Below are 26,301 nucleotides of genomic sequence, written 5' to 3'. Positions count from 1 at the left end.
TATTTTAAAAAAATAAAAATCAAAGATGATCTGTCAGTTTATCCCCCAGACAGCTGAGAAGTTCAGATGAAGATAAATATGAGCGTATGGAAGGAGATGTTTTGTCACCCATGAACATTTGCAATCACTCAATTGATCTACATTATGGAGGGACATTGTAAGGCCCAATTTCCCTTTGACACTAACCTGAAGTTGAATTTGGAAGATGAAGCTATAGAAAATGCAATCTTATCTAAGGCTCCAGCCAACAAAGCACTTCTGCAAATACTTAACTTTAAGCATATGCGCGCTCCCACTGAACCCATTGATTAAAGTGTTTGCAGTTAAGCTCATGCTTTACTGGATCATGACCTTTAGGTAAGATTGCCTACCACTTTCCTATGTCATCGACTTCAAGGGGGCTACCCACATGCTTAAAGTTGAGTGCGTGCTTAGTGCTTTGCAGATAATCCTCTTCTTGATCTAATCTGAACAGCATCAATGATATCTGAGCAGTTTATGTGGAAGCAATTAATTGCACATCATTTTAGGATCTCTTCACTACTGCGTAAACTGTGCCATTCATTTTGGGCCTTCCCACTTTGGTCAGGGCATTTTTGTACACAATGTGTGTGTTGAGAGGTTCCTACAAAGCTTCTGAGCATGTCATTTAACAATAAAATTATATGCATGTCCTTCTGAAAGGTTCTGAGAACACTGCTGGGCTGAGTGGTGCTTTCTGTAATGCCCTTGAGAAGCTAAGGGAGATTAGCTAGCTTCTGAGTGAACAGAAGCTGTTAGTGATTGATAGAAAACCATAAGCTTTTGTAAAGGATTCGCAAGCAAAAAGAGTGATTTTTTTTCATTAACTAACTGTTAATCTTTGTCCTTGTATCACAGGGTTTAACTAGCATAATATGGTGCTTAATTTGTATTTGATTGCTTTCTATTGGCATATAACTTCGTAACTTAGTTTATGAGAATAATTCCTGGCTTCCAACAGCCTTCAGCAAGAGAACTACTGCCAGGTTGTGGAGTCAAAGGAGATTGTGGCTTCTGTTTACTTGTTTGGTTTTATCTAAAGCACTTTTTCTTCAAAAATTGAGTGAGCACAAACTCTTACCTTTTGAGAGCTGATATTCATAGAATCCTAGAAATGTAGGGCTGGAAGGGACCTTGAGAGATCATCAATTCCAGCCACCTGCACTGAGGAAGGGTCAAGTGTACCTCGGCCATCTCTGATGGGTATTTGTCTAACCAGTTCTTAAAAACCTCCAATAATGGGGATTCCACAACCTTCCTTGGTAACACATTCTAGTACTTAACTATCCTAATATTTAGACAGTTTTTCATAATATCTAACCAAAATCTCCCTTGCTGCAGATTACCCTGATTATTTCTTGTCCTGTCTTCTGTGGATATAGAGAACAACTGATCACCATCCTCTTTGTAACACCCTTAGCATATTTGAAGACAGTTAGCCAGGTCCCCGCTTAGTCTTCAATTCTCAAGACCAACATGCCCAGTTCTTTTAACCTTTCCTTAGGTTTTCTAAACTTTTTATCATTTTTGTTGCTCTCTTCTAGACTTTCTCTAGTATGTCTACACCTTTCCTAAACCGAAACTCTACTCTGGCAGAGGCCTCACCAGAGACAAGTAGAGTGGAACAATTGCCTCCCGTGTCTTAAATATGATACTCCCCTGAGTACATCCCAGAATATTTATCTTTTTTCACAACTACATCATGTTGTTGGTTCATATTCAACTTGTGATATATTTGAATTCCCAGATCCTTTTCTGCAGTACTACTGCCTAGCCAATTATTCCCCATTTTGTATTTGTGCATTTGATTTTTCCTTCTTAAGTGTACTACTTTGCACTTGTCTTTATTGAATTTCATGTTGTTGATTTCAGGCCAATTTTTCCAATCCTACATAAGAATGGCCATATTGGGTCAGACCAATGGACCATCTAGTCCAGAATCCTGTCTTCTGACAGTGTCCAGTGCCAGATACTTCAGGGTAAATGAACAGAACAGGGCAATTTTTGAGCGATCAATCCCATCATCCAGTCCCAGATTCTGGCACTCCAACATTTAGGGACATCCACAGCATGGGGTTCCATCCCTGACCAGCTTGGCTAATAGCCATTGATGGACCTTATCCATGACCTTATCTAATTTGTTTTTTGAACGCAGTTATACTTTTGGCCTGGCAATGAGTTGTTGACTGCATTATGTGAAGAAGTACTTCATTTTGTACGTTTTAAACCTGCTACCTATTAATTTCATTGGGTGACCCCTGGTTCTTATGTTACATGAAGAAGTAAATAACAGTTTCCTATTCACTTTCTCTTCATTTGTTATTTTCTAGACCTCTATTACATCCTCTCTTAGTCATCTCTTTTCTAAGATGAACAGTCCAGTCTTTTTAATCTCTCCTCATATGGAAGTTGTTCCAAACCCCTGCTGATTTTTGTTGCCCTTCTCTGTACCTTTTCCAATTCTAATATATCTTATTTGAGATGGGGCCACCAGAACTGCACCCATTATTTGAGGTGTGGGCATACCATGGATTTACACAGTGATATTATGATATTTTCTGTCTTATGAGCTATCCCTTTACTAATGGTTCCTAACATTCAGTTAGCTTTTTTGACAGCTGCTGCACACTGAGCAAATTTTTTGGATAATTGTTCATGGTGTCTACAAGATCTTTCTTAAGTGGTAGCAGTTAAATTAGACCCCATCATTTTGTATGTATAGTTGGGATTGTTTTCCAATGTGCATTACTTTGCATTTATCAACACTGAATTTCATCTGCCATTTTGTTGCCCGGTCACCCAGTTTTGTGAGATGACTTTGTAGTTCTTTGCAGTCATCTCTGGACTTAACTATCTTGAATAATTTTGTATCATCTGCAATTTTTGCCACCTCACTGTTCACCCTCTTTTTCATATCATTTATGAATGTGACCAGCACAGGTCTCCGTACAGATACCTGGGGGACCCTGCTATTCCCCTCTCCCCGCTGTGAAAACTGACCATTTATTCCTGCCCTTTGTTTCCTATCGTTCTTATCCCATGTCTTCGCTTAAGAGCGTTTGGTTTCCCTTGTCAAACGCTTTCTGAAAGTCCAAGTACACTATATCAACTGGATCACCCTTGTCCACACACTTGCTGAAACTCTCTTAGAATTCTAATAGATTGGTGAGGCACAATTTCCATTTACAAAAGCCATGTTGACTGTTCCCCAACATATCATGTTTATCTGTGTGCCTGATAATTCACTCAGAGCAGCCACATTCAGTGAAATAACACCAGAAGGCAGACTTACTGTTGACAGTTATTGGGCCAGATCCTCTGATGTAAAATCAATGAAGCTGTGTTGATTCACACCATCTAAGAATCTAGATAATTGATTTTTATGGCAGAAAACTCTGGAAGCATGAAAGGAAGCTAGGGAACTGAATGTAATCTGGGTACATACCAAATTTAACATTTATCACCTGTTTTCAGATATGATGTTAACCTAGAGAATGCTAGGAGAGTCGGAGTCAAAAAATCCATTACTACCAACACAACTTTGGGTTTCGCAGAGTTTGTTTTATTTGGAGCCTATGCGCTTTCATTGTGGTATGGAACCAAACTCACAGTGGAGGAGAAAGAGAATTATGACATTGGACGTGTGTTAATTGTAAGTACAGCACAGTATCGTCTGATTAGCTGAGGCAAACTTTTTCAAAATGGTCTATAAATTAGAGAAAATGCTTTGTTTAAGTACTGCATAAAAAGATCCATAATTTCTACTTGGGCACAAAGTACCCGTCAGACTAAATGTTAAAATATGTTTAATATAAATCAACAGAGATGTTGAATCTACATATTTAAGACCTCCAAGTTCCATAACAAATATCTCATTTGGTCACTGTCATGCTGTCTGGAGTGGTTCACAACCATGAGTGCCTACCTCAGGGCAGGCTGTCAGAAAACAGGGCAGACACCCCAAACTGGTGGTGTGTTCTATAATTTAGATTTCACCAAGCCAGTAACAAATGTGAATTCCTGGATCACTATACCGATCTTATCATGGAGTCACAGACAGACTCTCCAGTCTATCTTGCCACCCAGACAAACTTGATTTAGTGATAAAAGGTCATTTATATAAAAAAAATCACACCACATTCGGGTTGCTCAGACTAATCACTTGCCGCAGATCAATTGGTGTCCTAGATTTTTATATCAAAGACCACACTGATAGTTTACTATAGAATTGGCTAACTAAAGGTTTATTAGCCAAACGAAGGTAATAAGAGTTATTGAGAGATTAAAGCAGATAAAATATGTGTACAGATGAGTCAGTCTATAATTCCAAATGGTAGCAGAGATCTAGTGATCTGCCAGTTTCTCAAAAGTCTCTCAAGCCTACCCAGAATAACTCAGGGAATCTCCATCTCCACATTCATTTATTCTGCCCTGTTAAAATCCAAACAGTGCAGAGATGAAGGATTTTTCCCTGAATCCATACTCCTAGCTTCTCACAGAAAACAAGCTGACAGGGTCACTAGTCATGTGGGCTTTTCCTTTGATGGTAGAGAGTGAGGAATGCATCTGGAGTCTTTGACCATCACATGCAATGACCACTTGCTTTGAAATTAACACTTTTTTCTGTTCTAGTTCTTCATGTGCATTCCGCAAGGGTTCTTTCTTGTTTAATGGGTTATTTACTGACAGGGGCATACAGTATGTAAATGTTTGCTACAGCAGTATAACAGGATCCGGATAAGTAAAAACAATGCATTAGTGAAAACAATGCATTAACATTCCATTACTTTTCATGAAGTTTAAACACCAAGTAGATTCTTATATATTTAACAATCACTTTGATCTATACTAATACACAAGTAAATTGTCCTGGCTTCCAACTATGCGTCTGTAAGCATTCAGAGGTCTGGTGCTGTGGCATTAGCTGGCACCTGGTCTGCCAGTGTCACAGCCATGTGATCATCTTTCAGTTGTACTTTTAGATTATTATTCGTTTCCAAAGGAATAAGGCTCTGATCCTGAAAAGACTTGGGTATGTGCTTCACTTTATGCACTGTGAGTAGCCCCCTTGACTTCTGATGAGAACTTGACTTCAGTGGAACTAGTCACAGTGCATCATGTTAAGCATGCGCTTTGCAGGATTGGGGCCTCAGGAAACCAGATTAACTCTCTTTGAGGACGCTGAGGTTTTTAATATTGCAAAGAGATGGTGAGATGTCTAATTTCCCTATTTATCCTCTTAATGGGAGTTAGTGAAAGCAGCAGCAACAAAAAAAGCTAATCCAACAGTTAAAGGGCATGTGGCTGCACACAATAGCTATATTCACCACTTCCTGTGTCAAATCCAGCATAAGAATAAAAACCGGGGGAGCTGGAAAAATGCAGCCTGAAATCTTAGTTTTGATTTTGATTTTTTTCTGGAAAAGCTCTTACAGAACCACCAGGATTACCATAGCATTTAGCACTAAGGAAATTGCAGGTCTGGAACCACTGTACACTAGCTCCTGTTTTTGTTCCCTGTAGATATACTTCTCTGTGCTCCTTGGTGCATTCTCTCTCGGGCGGGCCTCCCCTCACTTGGAGAGTGTTGCCAATGCTCGAGTTGCTGCCTATGAAGTGTACAAAGTTATCAGTAAGGTATTTAATGTCGCTTTTCTAGCAGTCTGAAATTTCTGACTTATTTCTTGAAAGATTCAAAAAGTGGATGAACTCCATAGACTCCTATCTCTGAAAACAAAAGTAAGAAGACCTTTCCAGTCCTTTTAAGGAGACACGAGCCTTAACCAAAGTCCTAAATGTGCTTACTGCAAACTTGGGGGAAATTCAGATTGGGGCCCCCTTTCCTGTTAGGTTTGTCACGCCCTCATTTATTTATTTTTTAGAGAAGTGGTGAAGAGCTAAGTGAAATGACATTGCTCTTTAAAACACAAGTATATGGAGTAGACATGATTTCAGTTCAACTGCTTTTGATTTGGAGATTAACGGTGCTGGTGAAAGCTATGGTAATACTGTTGCTGGGGAAGAGGGATGCCATACTTTCAGTAACTAACTCTCTTAGAATTTTGTACAGCAGTTTGTTATATATCTGCAGTCTCAGGTTCATATTAGGTTAGAACAAAGGGCTGAGTTTTTTGTCCTCTGTTATGGCCATAAATGCCTATTGGTTTCAGTGAGGTTGTGTGGCTATAACAAAGGGCGGAATTTTGCCCGGAGGGACTAAAATAAGGGTGATAAAACTCTGGGTAACGACCTCTGGAGTTGGTTGTTTCTGACCTATTACACTGAGCAAGTCTTTAGGGGACTCATCCCGGACGACAGCAACAATGGCTACAGAGGCTCAAGATTCTGTTTCCCAGATTGCCTAGAGTCAGAACAAGCTGGAAGCTACTACCAGAACCAATCGGAAACCACAACTCAGATGAAGGGTTTGGTTTTACTTTTGGTTTTGCTGGTCTTGGAGTGGAGCAGAGAGAGCCAAGGAGGTCCCCTTTAAACTTCCTATTCCTACTCAAAGAGAAAATTTGAATTCTGCTGGTAGTTACTGGGTCATTGAAAAGTGTCAGTCCAACAGAGATCAGCAACCTGGGAAGTGGAGGAGCAATTCCAGGTCAGGCTATTTTTCCACTGGACTTCAGACCAGGGAGCCTCAGAATGATATCTTTTTAGGGGTAAAGACTTTGTAATAAATCCCCAGTTTGTTTTTGCTTGTGTATTTTAAGCCAACCAACAATTACAGGCTGCATCACTCCTCCAAGAGCTGATTCTCAATTCACATTCTGCCTAGGTAGATGCTGGGAGGGAGCTAAGGGATTTGGGCCCGTTGTAAATGTTGGGAGGTGGATGATTTAAGGTATAGTTGATGTTTTATTATTCTAGTTACTCCTATTCTTTCCTTGTCCCCTATCCAAAAATGCTTTGCAAGATATACACAAGGATTGCATTTCACTGATATGCAAAATCCTCTGGGGTGAAATACTGCAACCATTGATCGGTTAAACTGCTATGTAGTGTTGCAGTGTTTCTCTTACTGTGCTAAACAACTTATCCATCTAAAGCCACAACTGTAAAATCACAGAAATGTGTAATACATTTTCAAAATCTCTCTCCAGCACCGTCTTGTAGATAGCAGTGCCAAGGAAGGATACAGACCAGACAAGCTCAAAGGAGAGATTGAATTCAAAAACATCCATTTCAGTTACCCATCTAGACCTGATGTTAAAGTAAGTGATCTTTTTAAATTCATCTTTGCAGTGAAAAGCTGCTGCCGTTATCTGTGTGACCAAAAAGAAAACTGATACATTATCAATTTAATGTATTTATTTTTAATTCAACTTTTTTTTTTAAAAAAAAAAAGTGTCCATCCTGTACTCTGGGCATTTATGCACCACAGTGCGGTCTAGTTGAAAGAACACTGGATGAGGACTCAGGAGACCAGGATTCTATTCCCAGTTCTGCCACTGGCCTGCAAAGTAACACTTGGCAAGTCACTTCACCTCTCTTCCTCAGTTTCCCCATCTGTAAAATGGGGATAGTAATACTGACCTCCTCTTTAAAGTGCTTTGAGATCTATGGATGAAATGTACTATGTAAGAGCTAATTGTTGTTATAATAGTTATAAAAGTATAACAATAATGCAGGATTAATGTCCTTCCAAAACTAAACCCTATCTTCACCACCATCATCCACCTTTTCTTCATTTTCATGTGCTGTAAAAAGCAAGGGAGTACAAATGGGGCTTACAGCATAACCCGAAGGTGAGTAAATTTGGCCTCTGGTGAATTGAATCAAGCAAATTCTTCTTTCGAGCTCTCTCACCAAGAATGCCTCACCTCCAGCCCTCATGTGGTTAAACCCAGAAAGCTGTTTGTGTCAGTGCTTAAGAAGATCTAAGCTGCTGTAGTATCCCATGTCGGGAGAGGTGATCTTGGAGATAGGTTGAGTCCTGGCTATTTTAAGCCCTATTTGTTAAAGCCATTATTCTAAATCACTCCTGACAATGAAATGGAAGCCAATGTAGATCACAAAGCATGGAGGTAAGATTCTCCCTACAGAAAATGCCCTCTAAGAAACAGACTGCCATACTCTCCACCAGCTGAAGTTTGTGAGGGGAGTTATCTTATTGTACAGTCCCATGTATGGTACTTTGCAGTAATCCAATATTTCTCTCTGGATTGACATCTGTACCAGAACTGAAAGTTCAGAACCTTCTGGCCAAGCGTAAAAGACAAACAAAATGCTATTAGCCACTGCTGCTTCCTGCATACAAAAGCAGCTGTGGATCCAACAGGTTACAAACTCACTTGAGCGTGCTGCTGTTAGCACTGCCATTTCTTCTGGTGGGTTCCTCCAACCTACAAGCATAAACTCAATCATCTCTGAGGTGAGTCACAGCTGACTTGCCTGCATCAAACCCACCCTGTAAGTTGCTGGCTAAGCCAGTCAACTTCTCCCAGCTGGGTCTAATAGCTCCAGGTCTCTGTTTCATATTATCTGAATACTGAAGACAGTGTAGTCTGTCCTGTCTCACTATCTTTCCCTAACGGTCTTGCATTCAAATTGAGCAAGAGGGTGACAAGACAGAATCCCACATCAGTCTACACAAGAGAAATCCTGGGCTGGATGAGCCACTCTTTGGACCTGTGGCTGGAATGGGATGGAGTCAGCAGTGGCTCGTTATCAATGGTATCGGAGGTAGCTGGCAAAGCTAAAAGAATCATCCTGGATACCTGGTTCTCATAAACGCCAGCCAAAGATGATCAACAAACAAGATCAAGGCAATCTCCATTTAGTACCTAAATTCGGAATGAACTGGGTCACAGAGAGCTAAAGACTAGTTATTGTCAGCGTTCCCTTAACATGCCCTTTCCTGCCTTACCTAAAAAGGGAGGTTAGAGATGGGATGGTCATGATGAGAAATGATGTAAAAGGGGTAGAGAATGATCCTCTTGCTTGGTCAATCAAACATCAAAGCTTATCTGCTATAAGCTTACTGGAAAACTGGAGCTCTTCCGGTATAGTATAAGGAGATGAGAACAATATTACTGTTGTTCTGATCTTCTATTGCAAAAAAATTGTGTAGTTGTAACTCTGTCTAAATATAAATATACATAAGAATTTCCCATAGGAGACCAATATTTTGGCCACTAATAATATTAGACATTTATAAGATGGGATAAACGGACTGAGGTCAAATGTTCCTAAATGTGAACACAGCAACAAAAGTGTCATTCTCCATAACTAATCCCTAGTAAATTCTAGAGATTGTCAAACCCTGACTCTTCATTCCATTGGGGATATTAAAACACCCACTCTGTTTTCAGAGCCAAAGGTTTTTTCTTAGGGCAATCTTTATGGAATAGGAATAGAACAAAGCAAGATTGTTAGTAATAAAAACTTTTTCTTGTCACCTTCAAAGTGCTTTCCAACCAGGACTGGAACAAAGGACTAAAAGCAGACCTGGGAGTTCAGGCATCTTAATGGACCTTTTTCTAAACAAGCCATTTATTTAAGTAGCTCTGTATTTATTGGACTAACATATAAAGATTATATTTCCAGATTCTCAACGGCCTGAACCTGAAAGTTCAATCGGGGAAGACCATAGCTCTGGTTGGCTCCAGTGGCTGTGGCAAAAGTACTGCTATTCAGCTGCTACAGAGATTCTATGATCCAGTCCAAGGAGAGGTTCGTTTGGATGAACTGTCGATATTCATGGCTACTAGGATGAAGATTAATTTCCTGAATAGATTAAACCTACACTTTAAAAGGACGTTACAAAAAATTGGATTCTTAAAAGAACAAAAGATATGTAGCACCCAAAGAAATTCTGATACTTATTTTTCATTACTTGTATGCCATGATGATGAGAATATTGTAAAAACCTAGATAGGATTTTACTGATATTAAGTTTCAGAGTAACAGCCGTGTTAGTCTGTATTCGCAAAAAGAAAAGGAGTACTTGTGGCACCTTAGAGACTAACCAATTTATTTGAGCATGAGCTTTCGTGAGCTACAGCTCACTTCATCGGATGCATACTGTGGAAAGTGTAGAAGATCTTTTTATACATACAAAGCATGAAAAAATACCTCCCCCCACCCCACTCTCCTGCTGGTAATAGCTTATCTAAAGTGACCACTCTCCTTACAATGTGTATGATAATCAAGGTGGGCCATTTCCAGCACAAATCCAGGGTTTAACAAGAACTTCTGGGGGGTGGGGGGGTAAGAAAAAACAAGGGGAAATAGGTTACCTTGCATAATGACTTAGCCACTCCCAGTCTCTATTCAAGCCTAAGTTAATTGTATCCAATTTGCAAATGAATTCCAATTCAACAGTTTCTCACTGGAGTCTGGATTTGAAGTTTTTTTGTTGTAATATCGCAACTTTCATGTTTGTAATCGCGTGACCAGAGAGATTGAAGTGTTCTCCGACTGGTTTATGAATGTTATAATTCTTGACATCTGATTTGTGTCCATTTATTCTTTTACGTAGAGACTGTCCAGTTTGACCAATGTACATGGCAGAGGGGCATTGCTGGCACATGTTGACATATATCACATTGGTGGATGTGCAGGTGAACGAGTCTCTGATAGTGTGGCTGATGTTATTAGGCCCTGTGATGGTGTCCCCTGAATAGATATGTGGGCACAGTTGGCAACGGGCTTTGTTGCAAGGATAGGTTCCTGGGTTAGTGGTTCTGTTGTGTGGTATGTGGTTGCTGGTGAGTATTTGCTTCAGGTTGGGGGGCTGTCTGTAGGCAAGGACTGGCCTGTCTCCCAAGATTTGTGAGAGTGTTGGGTCATCCTTCAGGATAGGTTGTAGATCCTTAATACTCTCTGGTCATGTGATTACAGACATGAAAGTTGCAATATTACAACAAAAAAACTTCAAATCCAGACTCCAGCGAGAAACTGTTGAATTGGAATTCATTTGCAAATTGGATACAATTAACTTAGGCTTGAATAGAGACTGGGAGTGGCTAAGTCATTATGCAAGGTAACCTATTTCCCCTTGTTTTTTCCTACCCCTCCACCCCCCAGAAGTTCTTGTTAAACCCTGGATTTGTGCTGGAAATGGCCCACCTTGATTATCATACACATTGTAAGGAGAGTGGTCACTTTAGATAAGCTATTACCAGCAGGAGAGTGGGGTGGGGGGAGGTATTTTTTCATGCTTTGTGTGTATAAAAAGATCTTCTACACTTTCCACAGTATGCATCCGATGAAGTGAGCTGTAGCTCACGAAAGCTTATGCTCAAATAAATTGGTTAGTCTCTAAGGTGCCACAAGTACTCCTTTTCTTTTTACTGATATTAAGGGAAGTCAAAATTTGGATTTAAATATTTGGGGATATCCTTTTTGTTTATCCTGCTCCTTCCATTATTCTAGTCTGAGGTGATAGTGAAGACACATTTTTAATTTTTCCTGGTCATGTTTTAAATTTTCTTGCTTTATTCCATGTGAGAAGCTACTAAACAAATACTTAAGTCAATTATTATATCATTATTATACCATTATAACAACTAATTATTTTAAACATAATACATTTCCTCAAACTCTTCATTTGTCTTTCCACTCAGATTACCTTAGATGGACGAGATATTCGGACACTTAATGTAAAGTGGCTAAGAGAACATATTGGCCTTGTAAGCCAGGAGCCTATTTTGTTTGCTACAACAATAGCTGAGAACATTCGCTATGGCAGAGAGGGTATTACTGATTCTGAAATTGAGAAAGCAGCTAAAGAAGCCAATGCTTTTGATTTTATATCCAGACTGCCTGATGTGAGTTGATGTACTTTTGAGCATCTTATAACTATGACAAAGTCTTTGGTTTCTCTCTCAGTTCTTCTGAAATTTTGTGGCCGAAATTCTCTGCTGGTGCAAATAAGTAGTGCTTCACTAGCTTTTCACTGATCTTTTGCCATTTCTTCCAATTGACAATTTGGCTCACAATGTTCTTAATTTAGAATACTAACTGTGTGTCATGTGGCAACATTTTTTTAATAGGGTAGATAAGGAATTTCTGTGAACAATGAGAGATTTTTCAATTTGCCAGATTGTTTTTATTCTATTTTCTTCTGCTAGGTATTATCTATCTTTTTCCCACTTCCAATATTCCTGTCTTTTGTATGTATTTTTTTAAACTGGCTTGAGATTGGCAAACAAAATTGCTTTAATGTGGTCCTGAGTAGTCACTGGTTATTATTTTTTGCCAATCAAATGGCTGGATTCCTTCAGCCAGTTCTAGTTTGTCTGTTTTTTCACTTCAGTTGCTTCTTTTTTATAATAATTGAAAAATCTAATTTTTAGAGTACATTCTTTAAGCTAATAGAAAACCATCACACCACATACTAATTCCTGGCCAACTAGAAGGTGAGACCGAGACAAAAATGTAAACCGATCGTTAGATGTTGCAGTTCAAATACAAGACAACACAGAGCTTTTAGCAAGCAAGCGAGTTGGTCTGCCAACCAACTTCTGCCTGTCAGCTTTCCACCTTCCCCTTTATTCTTTCTCTCCCCCTGCGCATTACATTCTCCAACAGATAAAAGGAATACACTGGCTTTGTTTAACATTCTTATTTACCAGTTTCTATCTACCGCATTCCTTGCTCTCGGGCCTTGAGCCCAGTCCTGGGAGGCTTCCCACGGTTCATGTCATCTGGGCAAGATTCCAAGGTTTATGCCCTTGAGAAGAGCTGTGTGTGCACAGCTCCTATACAACACTCCGGGTGTGCCCTAAATGTTGCCAAGCGCATGAACCTTGTATGAATCCTACAGTTAGACATTTTAAACTGTCCTCTGCCTCAAGGGGGAAGAAACACTGAATGTAATTGGCCAAGACCGTTCTTTTAGAAGTAATTTTTCTTAAAGCATTTATTTGACCATCCATCACAAAACTTTTGAAGAGGGAATTTCTGATTGTGATAGTAACAATAAGATTGGGGGAGGGGGTTTAAAAGGATTTTAACTGACCCCTTCTGCAATCTCTATGCTCCTCTGGTTTTCTCAGAAATTTAACACTATGGTGGGGGAAAGGGGAGCTCAGCTGAGCGGAGGGCAGAAACAACGAATTGCTATTGCTCGTGCCCTGGCAAGGAATCCCAGGATTCTGCTGCTGGATGAAGCCACGTCTGCTCTGGACACTCAGAGTGAATCTGTAGTGCAAGCAGCTCTTGATAAGGTAGGAATCCTATTGCTGGTTATCAATCAATATTAAGAAGCACAACAACCATATGGCAAGCTTGACATTTAAAGACTATAGCATGCCATCAGTTTTTAAGCATAGCTCTCCACTGGTTTCAAGAAGGGCATTGAAATCCATAGGGATGCATGCTCAAATTTTGGTGTCATTATATGACCCTGTAATAATTAATCAAAACTCCATTAAGCAATCTTGGGTTGCCACCCTGTCTTCTGCCTCTTCCCCTGAGGCCCCGCCTTCATTGCTCGTTTCTCTCCCCCTGCCCCCATTGCTCTCTGGACCACCTCAAGGAGCTTGCCTGCAGGTAGGAGGCGGCCCAGCTGAGCAGAGGCTGGTGCGCGTTAATGACCCAGCACTTCTCCCCACCCTGCAGTAACTGAGCTTTTGGTTCAGGTACCATAGGGTTGCCAGGTCGCCAAAAACTGGGCACCTGGAAACCCTAAATGGCACCTGGACACAGAAACCAAAAAACAGACTATCCAGATAAAAACCCAGACAGGTGGCAACCCTAAAGCAATCGCAGGCTCGATTTCTCTTAATGTCATTCCTGATTGCCAAGATATTTGCATGTAGACAGAAGTTTTCTTTAATGCTGGCCTCTACCACAGAGAAGCAATTGTGATGTAAGGCAGAAGGTGGTGAACTGTGAATGTGGCATCAGTAATTTAACTCCTACATTATCAAAGCAAGGTGCCAGAATTGTATGAATTTCTTCAGGGCAATAATAAAAATACATTGTGCTTCTACATCACTGTATCTTATCCAATCATTAAACAGATGTTTTAATAATTTTCATAACACTGCTGAGGTTTACGGATTATTTTCTCCATTTTGAAAATGAGGAGACTGAGGCACGGACAGGTTCAGTGGACACACGGTAAGTCAGTGACCGAATATGGAGCTTCACCTGATTGTGGCCTACAGGACTGGGCTGCAGCATTGCTTTAGGTTTCTGACATTTATTTGTGTATATAACCAGTGGTGTATCATAAAAATAAGCTCTATGAGAAAGCTCGCCTCCCATTAGTACTCAGTAATAGTAAACACAGAATAGCATAAGTTCTATGCTTGGCTCAAGGGCACTTTATGGCCCACAGCATTTATCTGCAATAAATTTTAAGTCGGTGGGCCTAAATTTTGCCTTCACTTATACCCATCTGACCACACTGATATCAGTTAGGGTTGCCAACCCTCCAGGATTGGGCTGGAGTCTCCCGGAATCGGCATCCATCTCCTGGTGACCATAGAAAGCAATCCAGGAGATTTTAATCGGATATTTTAAGAAAATTAGATTGTCATGTTGGAGAGGTGGAGGGGGAGGAATTCTCCTGGAATAGCTTCAGTCAGAGTTGGCAACCCTAATATCAGTGGTAGTGCATGGTGTAATTGAGGGTAGTATTTGGGTGCTAAGCCTTTATATTATGCATAGATATCATTATTTATACTGAATTTTACACACACACACACACACACACACACACAACATGAAAAGAACATTAAGGTTCCAAAGTCAAGCACTCCAAATTTAGGGAATGACAGAATTAAAGTTGCCTGGTCAACATTCATTTGGACCCCGTGTGTGTCTGCATTAAGGGATAGTCTTCAATTAAATGATCACATACTATTTTTTTCCACAGGGCCCCTGCTTCATTCAGTGCACAGGATGGTGCTTCATTCAGTCCTAGTGAATATTTCTTTTTATCCTCCGCATTCAATGTATGCCCCCATGCCATTCAAACCCTGCTCTGAAAACAAAATTATTAACTTCCTCCTGGGCTTTTCTATACCTCTCATCACTCTAATATCTGAGTGCTTCATAAACACTATCTTCACAACACCCCTGACAAGTAAGGTGGTAGTATTACTCCCATATTACAGAAGGGGAACTGAGACACAGAGATGTTAATGTTGAAAGTGCATACTACTTTTGGGTGCCTGATCCGCGATGCCCAGGACTCAATATTTCAGAGAGTTTTGCATTATACAGCGCTATATATGTTAAAAGCACATATCCCATTGACTTCAGTTGCAGCTGTGAATGCTCAGCACTTCTGCAAATCAGACCCCAATGCCTCAAGTCAGGCACCCAGAAAATGAGGACCACACAATTAGTACCAACGTGTGAAAAGTTTGGTTTCACTGGCTTGCCCAGCATCATATAGTAACTCTATGGCAGAGACAGGGCTAGAATCCAATTCCGCAGGGCAGTATTCAGCTGCCATAACAATAATGAGACCATCCTCTCTTTTCCTGCAGTCCCCTGCCTCATTCACTACACAACATACAACTTCTGCAACAAATAAGGCGGGTTTCCTGCAGACAAGAGCATCCTTTACTGCATAACTTTGATTCCTTCCACAATGACTGTTCATTCTGCTCTCCCTACTCTTGTTTTGTGCCTGGAGCCACAACTCCCCCTGACTATAGGGAGGAGAAATTGCAGGCAAAGTGCTGCTCAGTCTCCCCCACCCCCCCGGAGTCCTGGGCTGGAACATGCTTAGTCACACTGTGGCGATGGTGCATGTGCACTCCTGTCATACAATGCAGCGTGCTTAAAGCAGACTGTTTCTTTGGAGAATTTAGCTGCTGAACACTGACAAGTCTTTACTGAGCACGTGCAAACAGAGATTTTCAGAGCCTCATAACTTGGCCAAATTTGGGCAGATTTTCATGGGAATGGTAAAAGGCACATCCCTGATACCAGTGAGACATGCCCATCTCCTCCAAATTTCAAGTCCCTGCTCTCAAGCATTTAGGTGATAAAGCTTCTCAATTAAAAAGTTATAAGAATGTTTTAATATGGGCAAAACAACATTATTTTCCTCTAATCTCATTCTGAGAAACCATTGAACCATTTTTGCTGAAATTTAAAAAAACAAAACAAAAAACCACCACAGCCTGAGGCAGATACCAGCATGGAAAGTTTCAGCCCAAATAATTAAATCTTGGCAAAGTTATAAGCATCTGACAACCAATCTTCCAATTGGAAGGGTCAGGCAACCTTAGCTATAGGCATTGGTACCTACACAGCCTATAAAATTAATTCACTTTTCCCTGTCATTATTATAAATGTGGATTTTGTAATCAGAAGTGTCCTTTGGTTGCCAAATCAGACCGCATGCATGGAAATAATGATCAGCTATAAAGGGTCAGCAGGGCATTTAAGCTTGCATTTTCCACACTATCGCTGTGCTGTTAGGTAGGGATTTTTTTTTCCTACCTCATTTTAAAGTACCTTTTTTTTTTTTCTCCCTCCTGTAAGGCTAGGGCTGGACGTACCACCATTGTGATAGCTCACCGGCTCTCCACAATCCAGACGGCTGACATTATTGCTGGATTTCACAATGGTGTTGTTGTTGAACAGGGAACACACAATGAACTCATGACATTGAAGGGTGACTACTATTCTCTTGTGATGCGGCAGGTAATGATACAGCACTCCTGACTAAATGCTTCAGATTTACTGGCCGTCTCTCTACTCCAGAAAATTATCTGTATATCTAACTCACAGGTGCTGATTTTTGTATTTGCCAGTGGGTGCTCCTCTTCCCCCCACCCCAGCCCCACCGTGTGTGACCTGTGGGAGGGGCCTTGGGAGAGAAGAGGGCTTGGGGCGGAGCCACAGTCCAGGTGCTGGGACCCACAAAAGATTTGTCCAGCCCTTCAAGTGCTGAACACCCCGTACTTTTTTTTTTTTTCCAGTGGGTGCTTGAGCCATGGAGCACCCACAGTGTCAGCGCCTATGATCTCACTGGTACTATTGCTGACACATGCAGGTTCTGCACTCAAACAGCTGGGCTATTTTCGCTTTGCAGTTTCTGCATGTTTTCTAGTTGAGTGAAAGTTGATCAGTCAATCTTGTTTATAAGTTGGAAGTGGTTGTTCTTCATGGGTAGCAGTGCTTCACATTTACACAATGTAATGAGTCAAAAACATAACTGAGCAGAGGAGGTGGATGACATCATCACAGAACTGTTAGTTCCCAGATTTGACTGAGCTATGTGGCTGGGGGGGACATACAGAACCAAATTCTCTGTAGGTGTAAGTTGCAACTGCACCAACTTATACTGGCAGAGAACTTGGCCTATACAAATTACTATGTGAAAGTGACCACGTAACCAAAGTGGTGGTGGTTTTTTGTTTGTTTCCATACCAAGTATACTGTTCCTTCCCCTTGCGGCAAACTGTCTTGTGACTGTGTATCACTATTCCTTGCTTGTTACTAGGGTCATAGTGGAAACACTCAAAATGAGATATCAGAATGTGATGAAGAGACACAAAATCTAGATGATCTCAGGATGGAGAACGTGACTGATCTTGGCGGTTTTGAAGAACCAGGAATCCTTGAAATGGAAAGCATTCCTGGTAGATTCAGAAAGTGTAAAAGCAGAAAGACCTCTTCTAAAAAAAAGTCATCTGAAAAGGAGACAGAGAACAACAAAGAATCCGGCGGCACCAAGGAGAAAGAGGTTAGTGTTAAAATTCAGTTTAATCCTAAAGTTTAGTGATAGCTTGTGAGAATAGAAACAAAGGTAATTTTATTTTCTTTTTTAAAAAGGCCTTAAGCCATGCCACCTTTGCTATGATCCTGTCATATACAACATTGACCTGGATGAATTCTTGAAATTGGGAATCTTCAGAGAAAACACAGGGGTAAACAAATCAGTCTGACCTCTTGAGACAGAATTAACCTGATACACAATATGGTGGTAAGGAGGTTTATGCTTGTTAGTTATCTTTTTATTAAGAAGTTCAAACAAGTTCTCAACCTCTTGTCAAACTTCATAAGATTAGGGTGTTAAATCCACTGTCCTGGCCAAGTTCCTACTCAAGTAATTAAATTATACCTACTTACACAGACATGGTGTTTTACCAGTGGATGACACAATCCTTGTGATATGTATCCCAGTTTGTAAAGCACTTTGAGATGAAAGGTGCTATATAAATGCAAATTATTATAATTAATAATAGTGTTGGCCACACACTAAACAGAGAAAATGTTTAAATCTCTATTTTGAAATGCAGCCTAAATTAAAACAATAGAAAAGATTTACCTTTTTCTCCAACCACCTCTCTCTCTGTTTCAATAGGGCCAGCTCCGGAGGTCCTTACTCTGTTTTTATTCAGACAAAATTCCCCTTCCTGTTAAGGTATTTTGCCTGAGTTAGAACTGAATAAAAACCAGGTAAGGACTTCAGGTTTTAGGCCCTGCTTCAATGGAGTCATTGAAGTTAATTAAAAGAATTTCAGTGGTCTCTGGATTAGACCTTGTCCATAAGGCCAAACAAGGACTTTATTGCAGAATATATATATATATTAGTTTGAACTGCACACAATATAATTATTCACATCCTTGTATGAGGCTGGTTATAGAAGACCTACAGAACTTTTTTCAATGATTTGCCAGTGCAAAGAGCTAGAATATAAACGTAGGGTGAAATCCTGCTGACATTGAAATCAATGGGAGTTTTCCTGGAATTTCTTCTATAATATGTTTGATTAGTGAATATAATTTCAGAATCCATAATGTAACTAACCTTGCCAGATGTTTGTGTTTTGTTTCTCAACCTTTCTCAGCTCAGACCCTATGTGTAATGGTCTGTTGTGACCCAGAGACTTCCTGAGACACCCCTAGACCCAATGCCACCCGACCCTGCAGGGATCCATCAGGGGTTTGGTGGGACTCGGAGCTAAGATTCCAGGTGTTCTAGCCAGATGTAAACAGGTGGGGAACTCCCCCCACCAACAACTGGGGGGAGGGGTGGTAAACCAAGACATACCCTCCAAAAACACACAAACCCTGCCCCGCCCGCCCCCCCCCCCCCCACAGCCCACTGGGGGGTGGTGAGAATAAGGGGCTGGTGGTAAAATGGAGAGATTGGGAGTCTGGGGATGTAAATGAGGAAGGAGTTGGAGGGTCTGGAGAAGGAAATGGTAGCAGAGGGGTGTGGAGGTGCAGTTGGAGGCTGGGGGAAGGATATGGAGGCAGACAGGTCTGGGGGAGGGGGGTCAAACTGATAGCTCCCGGAAAACCACAGACACCTCATGCAGCCCCTGGAGAGAAGAGGGTAAAGGAGTGGAGGGATTTGGGGTCCAAGGGTTACAGTGAGGGGTGGGGGGAAGGAGTTGAGGGAGCTGGAGGCCACAATAGGTGGTATGAGAGAGGGAGAATCGCTTGGCTGTGGGGGAAGGCTACATCAGGGGGTCCAAAATGGGGTGCAGGACAAGGGTTATGGAAGAGGGAGTGTTGCCCAGATGCGAGGTGGGGGTTACATCAGGGGGCCAGTGTTTGCCAGAGATTGTGTTCCCAGCTGCTCTCTCCCAGCTCCTGTCCCACTGGGCTGGCTGGGCTTGGCTTCCCACTCTGGGTGTTGCAACCTCAGAGGTTGCAGCACTGCTCAGGTTTGGCCTGGCCATCCTGATGAGGGGGCCAACCAGGCCAAATTTGTGAGAGTGGCATTGCAGCCATGTGCACCAGGTCACAAAGCCCAGAGGGGGAAGCTGAGCCCAGCCAGCCCTGTGATCCTTAAACGCATTCAGATGACCCAATTTTGGGTCACAACCCACCAGTGGAGAAACCCTGTTCTAGGAGCTCTTTTTTTTTATTATAGTACAGTCTTCTGGTAGAACATGACGCAAACAATATGCAGCAGCTGGATGCATTCTTACAATGTATCACCCAGAAGTCCAGAACACATTTTTTATCTATTCATAACTATTGCATTTGGGCCTTGTCAGAGGAAATAGATGGCAAGATGCATGGCTTCAGAATTCATACTGTTTGCAGTAAAGTGAAGAAATCAGATGGGAAGCCATGAAATTATTTGTCACAAAGTTCAGCATGCTTGTATGGTTGAAATGTGGACAGGCTTTTCCAGTATCTGAAACACAGGCAAAGCTAACCAAGCGAGGCCATCGCAACTGGCCAAAACCTCATCTAATAATCTGTACCCGTTCCTATGTTTTCATTTCATTTTCCACAACTTCCTCAACAAATGTGTGGACATTTTGAATAGTTCAGTGAAGCTGAATTGAGCTGCCATGTATTTTTTTAAGGGAGATGAAGCCTAAATCACTGTTTCATATGCCTTTTCCATGCATCTGGTAATGATTCATAGTCTGTATTTTGTAAAAGACAAAACAGACTAACTGACATAACGAGACCCAATTGTATCCTTGCCAACCCACTAGCATTTGCAGAGGCTGAACTAGACTGGTCTTTTTGTGCTCAGAACAGTGAGACTTTTAGGTCGCTATAATGATTCATGAGTTAAAGTTGCAATTCATGGTCACTGACCCTATCTGACATTTCACTGAACTATATAGACCCCACCCACTTAGACTTTTGTGAAATTTATGCCTGAAGATTTTTTTGACTTGCAATTGCAGTTTTAAGACCTTAAATTACAGAGTGGCAAATCTTCAGTCTGTTTGCTTATTCAATGTGTACATTGGAGGCTGGGGCGAATTATCTGTGAACAGTTGCTAGGACAGTTTACTGATTTACCCCTGAGCTGGGGAAATTGTCATGTTCCACAACTTCCAGTGAACAGCTGAATTTTATCTCTTATGTAGGAGGAAAATCTTCCTGCTGTGCCTTATTCCAGAATTCTGGCTCTGAACAAACCGGAGTGGCTGCATATATTCTTTGGCATGATTGCTGCTGCCTTCTCTGGTGGTATCTACGCTGTATTTTCTGTTATATTTGGAAAAATCATTGGGGTAAGTTCAGAACTGGATGGTAAACTAACTTGAACCAGGCACAAATGCAGAACTTTAAATCCTGCCTGACCCTCCAGCTAGTCCTCTCTAGTGATGCCTTAGAGCCTCATTCTACTCCCACTGTCATTGAATTCTACAAGAGTCTTTCTATTGACTTGAGTAGGAACTTGATCAAGCCCTTGATCTCCTCTCCCCACTTGGGACTTCTTGCCTATTTTCCAGCCCCTGTATGTGGAATGACTTCATCTTTCCAGTGAAGCAAATCACCTTCCCTTATCAAACTCAGTTTTCACTTACCACTCTCCACTGTTGTGCAGACTCTCTGCCTTGTACCTGACCCTGTTCTTTGCACAGTACCCATTCTCTTTGGACAGTAAGCTCCTCCAAGGTGCCTTGCATTCCACCATGTTTGTAAGTACCGGGGGCATCCATGGGACTGTCTGAATAATTAACCCCTTGATTCCTGAATCATTGCAGGAAAGAAATGGAGTCTTCCTTTGGATTCCAATATATGATTGTTGGAAGCTGCTGAGAGTTGGAGCAGCAGCCAGGAAGAATAGTTGGAGCAAGATGTTGAGGGAATCTTTTATCTTCAGGCAAGAGAAGAGGGGTGTTGTAGTCAGCTGGAGGGGAGGTGGATGGTCTGACGGAGTGACAGCATTCAGTGGAAGGCAGATAAGAGCTGGTGAAGTGGCAGCTTGGAGGCAGGGTTTAGTGGAACTGCAGGTCACAGGCAAATGAGGAGAGGATCTGGTGGAGGATTGGAGAAGGAGTAGCTGATGAGAGGCGGGTCAGCTGGGAGAGGTGAAGTGACCTCCTGGCCAGCAGCGGAAAGCTGAGAGGTGGCAGAGTTCAGGAGCCGGGGAAGAGCTGAGAGAAGGTAACGTTCAATCATTTCTACAGTGTTTGTTTCTGAGCTATTGTAACTGGTGGTCACTTTGTGCTTTTCTTACATAGGCTTTTCAAGAAACAGATCCTGAAAAAAGGAGCAAAACCACCACATTGCTTTCTCTAATGTTTCTTGTATTGTCAGTGATCAGTTTAGTAACCCACATAATCCAGGTAAACTTCACTACATTGAAAAGTCAAAGCTAAGTATCTGGTCACATACATTATGGTCATGATTTTCAGATCTCCTTGAGAGGCTGTTTTGGGAACATAAGGCAACTTTGTATTCACTATGTTTCTTATAAACTGTTCCAGAGCCAAGCCACTGAATGACTTAATGACTGGGCTGGTATGGAATACAGAACCTTACTCTTCTTGATTGCCAGTTACAAAGCAGCCCAGGGCACCAATGCCTGAAAGGTGCTGCTGACCGGTCTGTGTCCTGGGGGAATGCGTTTGGGTACAGCCCAGTTCCACTACATTTGTGTGTATGTTACAAAAAACACCGCCACAGTCGGCAATGTTAGATAGTAGAGTGAGTAGTGAGGCTAAGGAATGAGTAAGCCAGGAAGGTGACTTCACTGCTGACCTCTGCAGCTGGCTGCAGAAAAATGTGGGTGGGGCAGTATGATGAAACTTCAGTTTCCAGAAATACATGTAGTACCTTTCACCAGCTTTAAACTAACCTCTGAAACCATATCCCAAAACACTGTGTAGTTTCTGTAAACTGTGTGGCTGAACGGTTGAAATATCATCACATTTACAGGAGGTTGTTCTAAATATGACTGTACAGCCCAACACATACAATTCAACTGTTTTATTTCTTATTCTCCCTTTTCAGGGATTCATGTTTGGAAAGTCTGGGGAAGTTCTGACCAAGAGATTGCGATTTTTATCATTCAAAGCATTGATTCAGCAGGTATGGGTCACATTTCTGGGTAAGAGCAATAGACAGCAAATATACAGCACTCCTGCCATGTGAGCCAGATGGCTTTTGTGGGCTGTTTGTATAACACCATGAAAATTCCTGGTTCCATACGGCCTGTCTAGAGCCTCCCTTCAATACGGCTTCAAGAGAACCCATCCTTTTAGTGAAATTTTAACAATGCACAAGCGGCAAGTCTCTGAGCACACATGCAAAACAAAATAAAGCAAAAGCATGTACAAATTAACTCAGTGCTGCTAGGAGAGCTTTCTAATTTTGATGCCATCTCTTTCAATATAGACCATACTGAAGAGTGTATAAAACATGCATGTATCTGAGTGCATTGGTATATTTGCAAAGATTAACAAAACAAAATCTCTATCTGCCCCGATGGTCATGATATAAATGTTTAGATAAATAGGTTTAGGTCTGTTTGCATCAAACTCCATAGCAAACGGACCATATCGTAACAGGTATAGGTTCTCAAAGCATTATCTTTGCTCACTAGAGTGGTTTCTCTAGTAAATATGACCAGTTGGATCAGAAATGATTTACAATAATACTATTGCAACATGACTGTCCTTGGATACTCCCTGTTGATGGATCCCTGGGAAAGGACACACCTCTATTTGTTCCTGGCAGAGGATTCTCTGTGGGTGGACAATTTGGCACCTAGCACACCCATTGGTAGCGCTTGGTATCACAGGGTTCTGCATATGCACAGGAGCATTCAAAGGAGATAGGGGAGGAGAGGGAAAATTACAAAAAAACCCCAAATATCTCCTTCTTTTCCACTACCTTTAAGGATAATGACGCTGATTCTCCTCCCACATGCACCCATATCAATCAGGCCTAGCTCCACAAAAGTCAGTGTAATATAAAACATGTAGGAGAGGAGCACTGTGCCCATCAGATGTTGATATGGGCGTGGAAGGCACTCCCATTATGGTGCATGACACATACGTGACTACATTCTAAAATCTTTGCAGTTAATAGCACCTGGATTGTTACCAGTTTAATGTTCTGAGGGTAAGAATAGTTTATTTTAAGATGGTTTTTAGTTTATCTGACAAATGTTATGCACTCTTTTTTTGTGATGAACATCTTAGTGCTTATGTTGTCTCTCTCTCTTCCCCCCACACACACATGCTAGTCAAGCTTTAAATGTCCATACACTGTACTAATGACCCTGACAAGTCTGAGTTACTATAAGAACATTTCATTTACAAAAGCAAAAATAACTGAACCATCTGTTCACTTTCAGGAGATTGGGTGGTATGACGATCATAAAAATGCCATAGGGGTTTTGTTAACCAGACTAGCTACAGATGCTTCACAAATCAAAGGGGTATGTTTATTTTTGTTTTTACGTTTTGCTTACAAATATGAATTGCTGTGTTGGCAAGGGACGATGAAGTTATTTTGGAAAACGAGTTGGTAAATCTACTCTAGAGACTGGCTGACACATTTAAATGGCACACTATCAATGTCTTGGAAACCGTTTCAGTAGTCCCAATTTATGACGACTATCAAAGCTTCAGCAGATGTTCGTATACCTTCCATTTCCTTGCTGTAAGCTGCTAAGTAAACAACTTAATAACTTTAAAAGTAAGCCATGTCCAAGGGCCAGTGTAAGCACTTCTGCACCACTTAAACCACATAATGGAGCAAAGTCTTCAGTGTATCAAGTGGCCGTAAAGCCCCTCTTCGGTTGCTTGGAGGAGCTATGGTTGTGGGAGAGTTGCATTGCAGCCCAGGCCTTGGCCTCTTGTTGACATGGGTAGATTTCTTCTTCCCAGCTCTATCCACTGCATTTCATGCACAGAAAGCCTGTTTATGTGGGCTTTAGGGGGTGAAGTGAGTGGTCATTAATACAGAGTGTCAGTGATAATAGAAGCTTGAGGGACTGTGTGATTTCGGGAGTGGTATAGGATAGGAGCCACTGAAAATCCTGCAAATAAGTATGGCAAATTTTGCAAAATTTGCCATAATCTCCCCTTTCCTCCCCACCACACGACCCAATTAAAAACATTCTGGAACATCAGCCATACTTCTTAAAATCACTCCTGAGCAAATGGTAATGAGTTTCCTGATTTATTCACTAGTTTAGTTTAAAATTAAATTAAATTTTTCTACTTCACCTGTCTTTTAAAAAAAAAAACCCTTCTTCAACTCCTGGATTCACTAGATCCTCAGACTCACTAGATTTCATACCCTCCCATCTCTTCTTTACTGGCCAGCACAGAGTGGGAATCAATCAAATATTTGACTGAACATACAATTACTTGAATCTTTAAAAACTGCAACTTAATTCTTGAGGATAAGGTCCATCATCCCAGCTGTCAAGGTAAAATGGGAAAAAGGTGGTGCACAGGATCCAAACTATAAAAAAAGAGCTTAATAGAGCAAAATGAACATCAGAACATTGCATTCTCCAGAGCAGTGGTTCTCAACTGGCTGCGAGCAGGTTTCAAGGGATCCGCCTAGCAGGGCCAGCATTAGACTCACTGAGGCCAAGGGCAGAAAGCCAAAGCCCCACCTCCTGGGGCAGAAGCCCAGGGCACTGAACCCGCCACACGGGGATGAAGCCAAAGCCTGAACAATGCAGCTTTGCAGGGCCCCACCCAGACAATTGCCCTGGTTGCTACCCCATAATGCTGGCCCTTGCTTTTATATGCAGAAAACCAGTTATTGTGGCACAGGTGGGCCATGAAGTTTTTATAGCATATTGTGGGGGGGCCTCAGAAAGAAAAAGGATGAGAACCCCTACTCTGGAGAACAAAGAAATATCTGTGTGTGAGAGATGAGGTGGGTGAAGTAATATCTTGTATTGGACAAACTTCTGTTGGTGAGAGAGAGAGGCTTTTGAGCTTACACAGAGCTCTTCTTCAGGTCGTCATCTTCACGAACAGAAGTTGATCCAATAAAAGATATTACCTCACCTATCTTGTCTCTCTAATACCCTGGAACCAGCACTGCTACTGCTAAGTAAGTGGGCAGCCATATGTTATGCTAGCTGAAGTCTCAAAGTGATCTTTATGTGTAAGCCCCTAGAGTATATGGCAATAATTCATCTTGTTATTGGTTTGATTTTATAATTTTATTGACCATAAGTCTCTTGAGGGCAGGAAAGCCTCTGGCTAGCGAAGAAAGAATCATACTTCCCACCCAAGGTTTTCTTGATTTGTCCACAGTGCAATATTTGAAGATGGATTGTTTCCACAAAACTTTCCATTTCATCTGCAGGCGTGAATAGAGCTGGCCAATATGTTTTCAGTGAATGGTATTTTTGCTGAACTACGTATTTTTAGGGGTCCCAAATCTATTCATGAATTCAGGTCAAATTTGACTAATCGTCAAAAGAGATAGGGAGGGAGATTTGTTTTAAGTCTAAATGTTTCATTTTGACCATTTAAAAATATGCCATTTCTACTTTTGTTCTGAAATGGCATTTCATTTTCAAATTTGACCAAATAAAAAAGAGGAGAAAAACACAGCAAATGGCCAAATCAATACAAAAATTGGGGGGAGTTTTTAGTCCAC

General features: G+C 41.3%; 1 protein-coding gene across 1 annotated transcript in view; it reads left to right on the top strand.

The window, feature by feature from the left end:
• The window catches only part of LOC140907553 (ATP-dependent translocase ABCB1-like), a 57,275-nt gene that overhangs the window by 12,705 nt on the left and 18,269 nt on the right, over positions 1–26,301 (top strand). Inside the window, exons 10-21 of the mRNA XM_073333751.1 lie at positions 3,496–3,673; positions 5,545–5,658; positions 7,131–7,241; positions 9,577–9,702; positions 11,598–11,801; positions 13,032–13,202; positions 16,486–16,647; positions 17,450–17,692; positions 20,799–20,945; positions 21,903–22,007; positions 22,675–22,752; positions 24,023–24,106. Of these exons, the coding sequence (XP_073189852.1) occupies positions 3,496–3,673; positions 5,545–5,658; positions 7,131–7,241; positions 9,577–9,702; positions 11,598–11,801; positions 13,032–13,202; positions 16,486–16,647; positions 17,450–17,692; positions 20,799–20,945; positions 21,903–22,007; positions 22,675–22,752; positions 24,023–24,106 (1,723 nt within the window). The remainder of the gene's footprint in view (positions 1–3,495; positions 3,674–5,544; positions 5,659–7,130; positions 7,242–9,576; positions 9,703–11,597; positions 11,802–13,031; positions 13,203–16,485; positions 16,648–17,449; positions 17,693–20,798; positions 20,946–21,902; positions 22,008–22,674; positions 22,753–24,022; positions 24,107–26,301) is intronic.

This window comes from Lepidochelys kempii, chromosome 2 (genome assembly GCF_965140265.1).
Source record: "Lepidochelys kempii isolate rLepKem1 chromosome 2, rLepKem1.hap2, whole genome shotgun sequence".
In the NCBI taxonomy this organism is placed as follows: domain Eukaryota; kingdom Metazoa; phylum Chordata; order Testudines; family Cheloniidae; genus Lepidochelys; species Lepidochelys kempii.
This window is presented reverse-complemented; position numbering and strand designations above follow the sequence as displayed.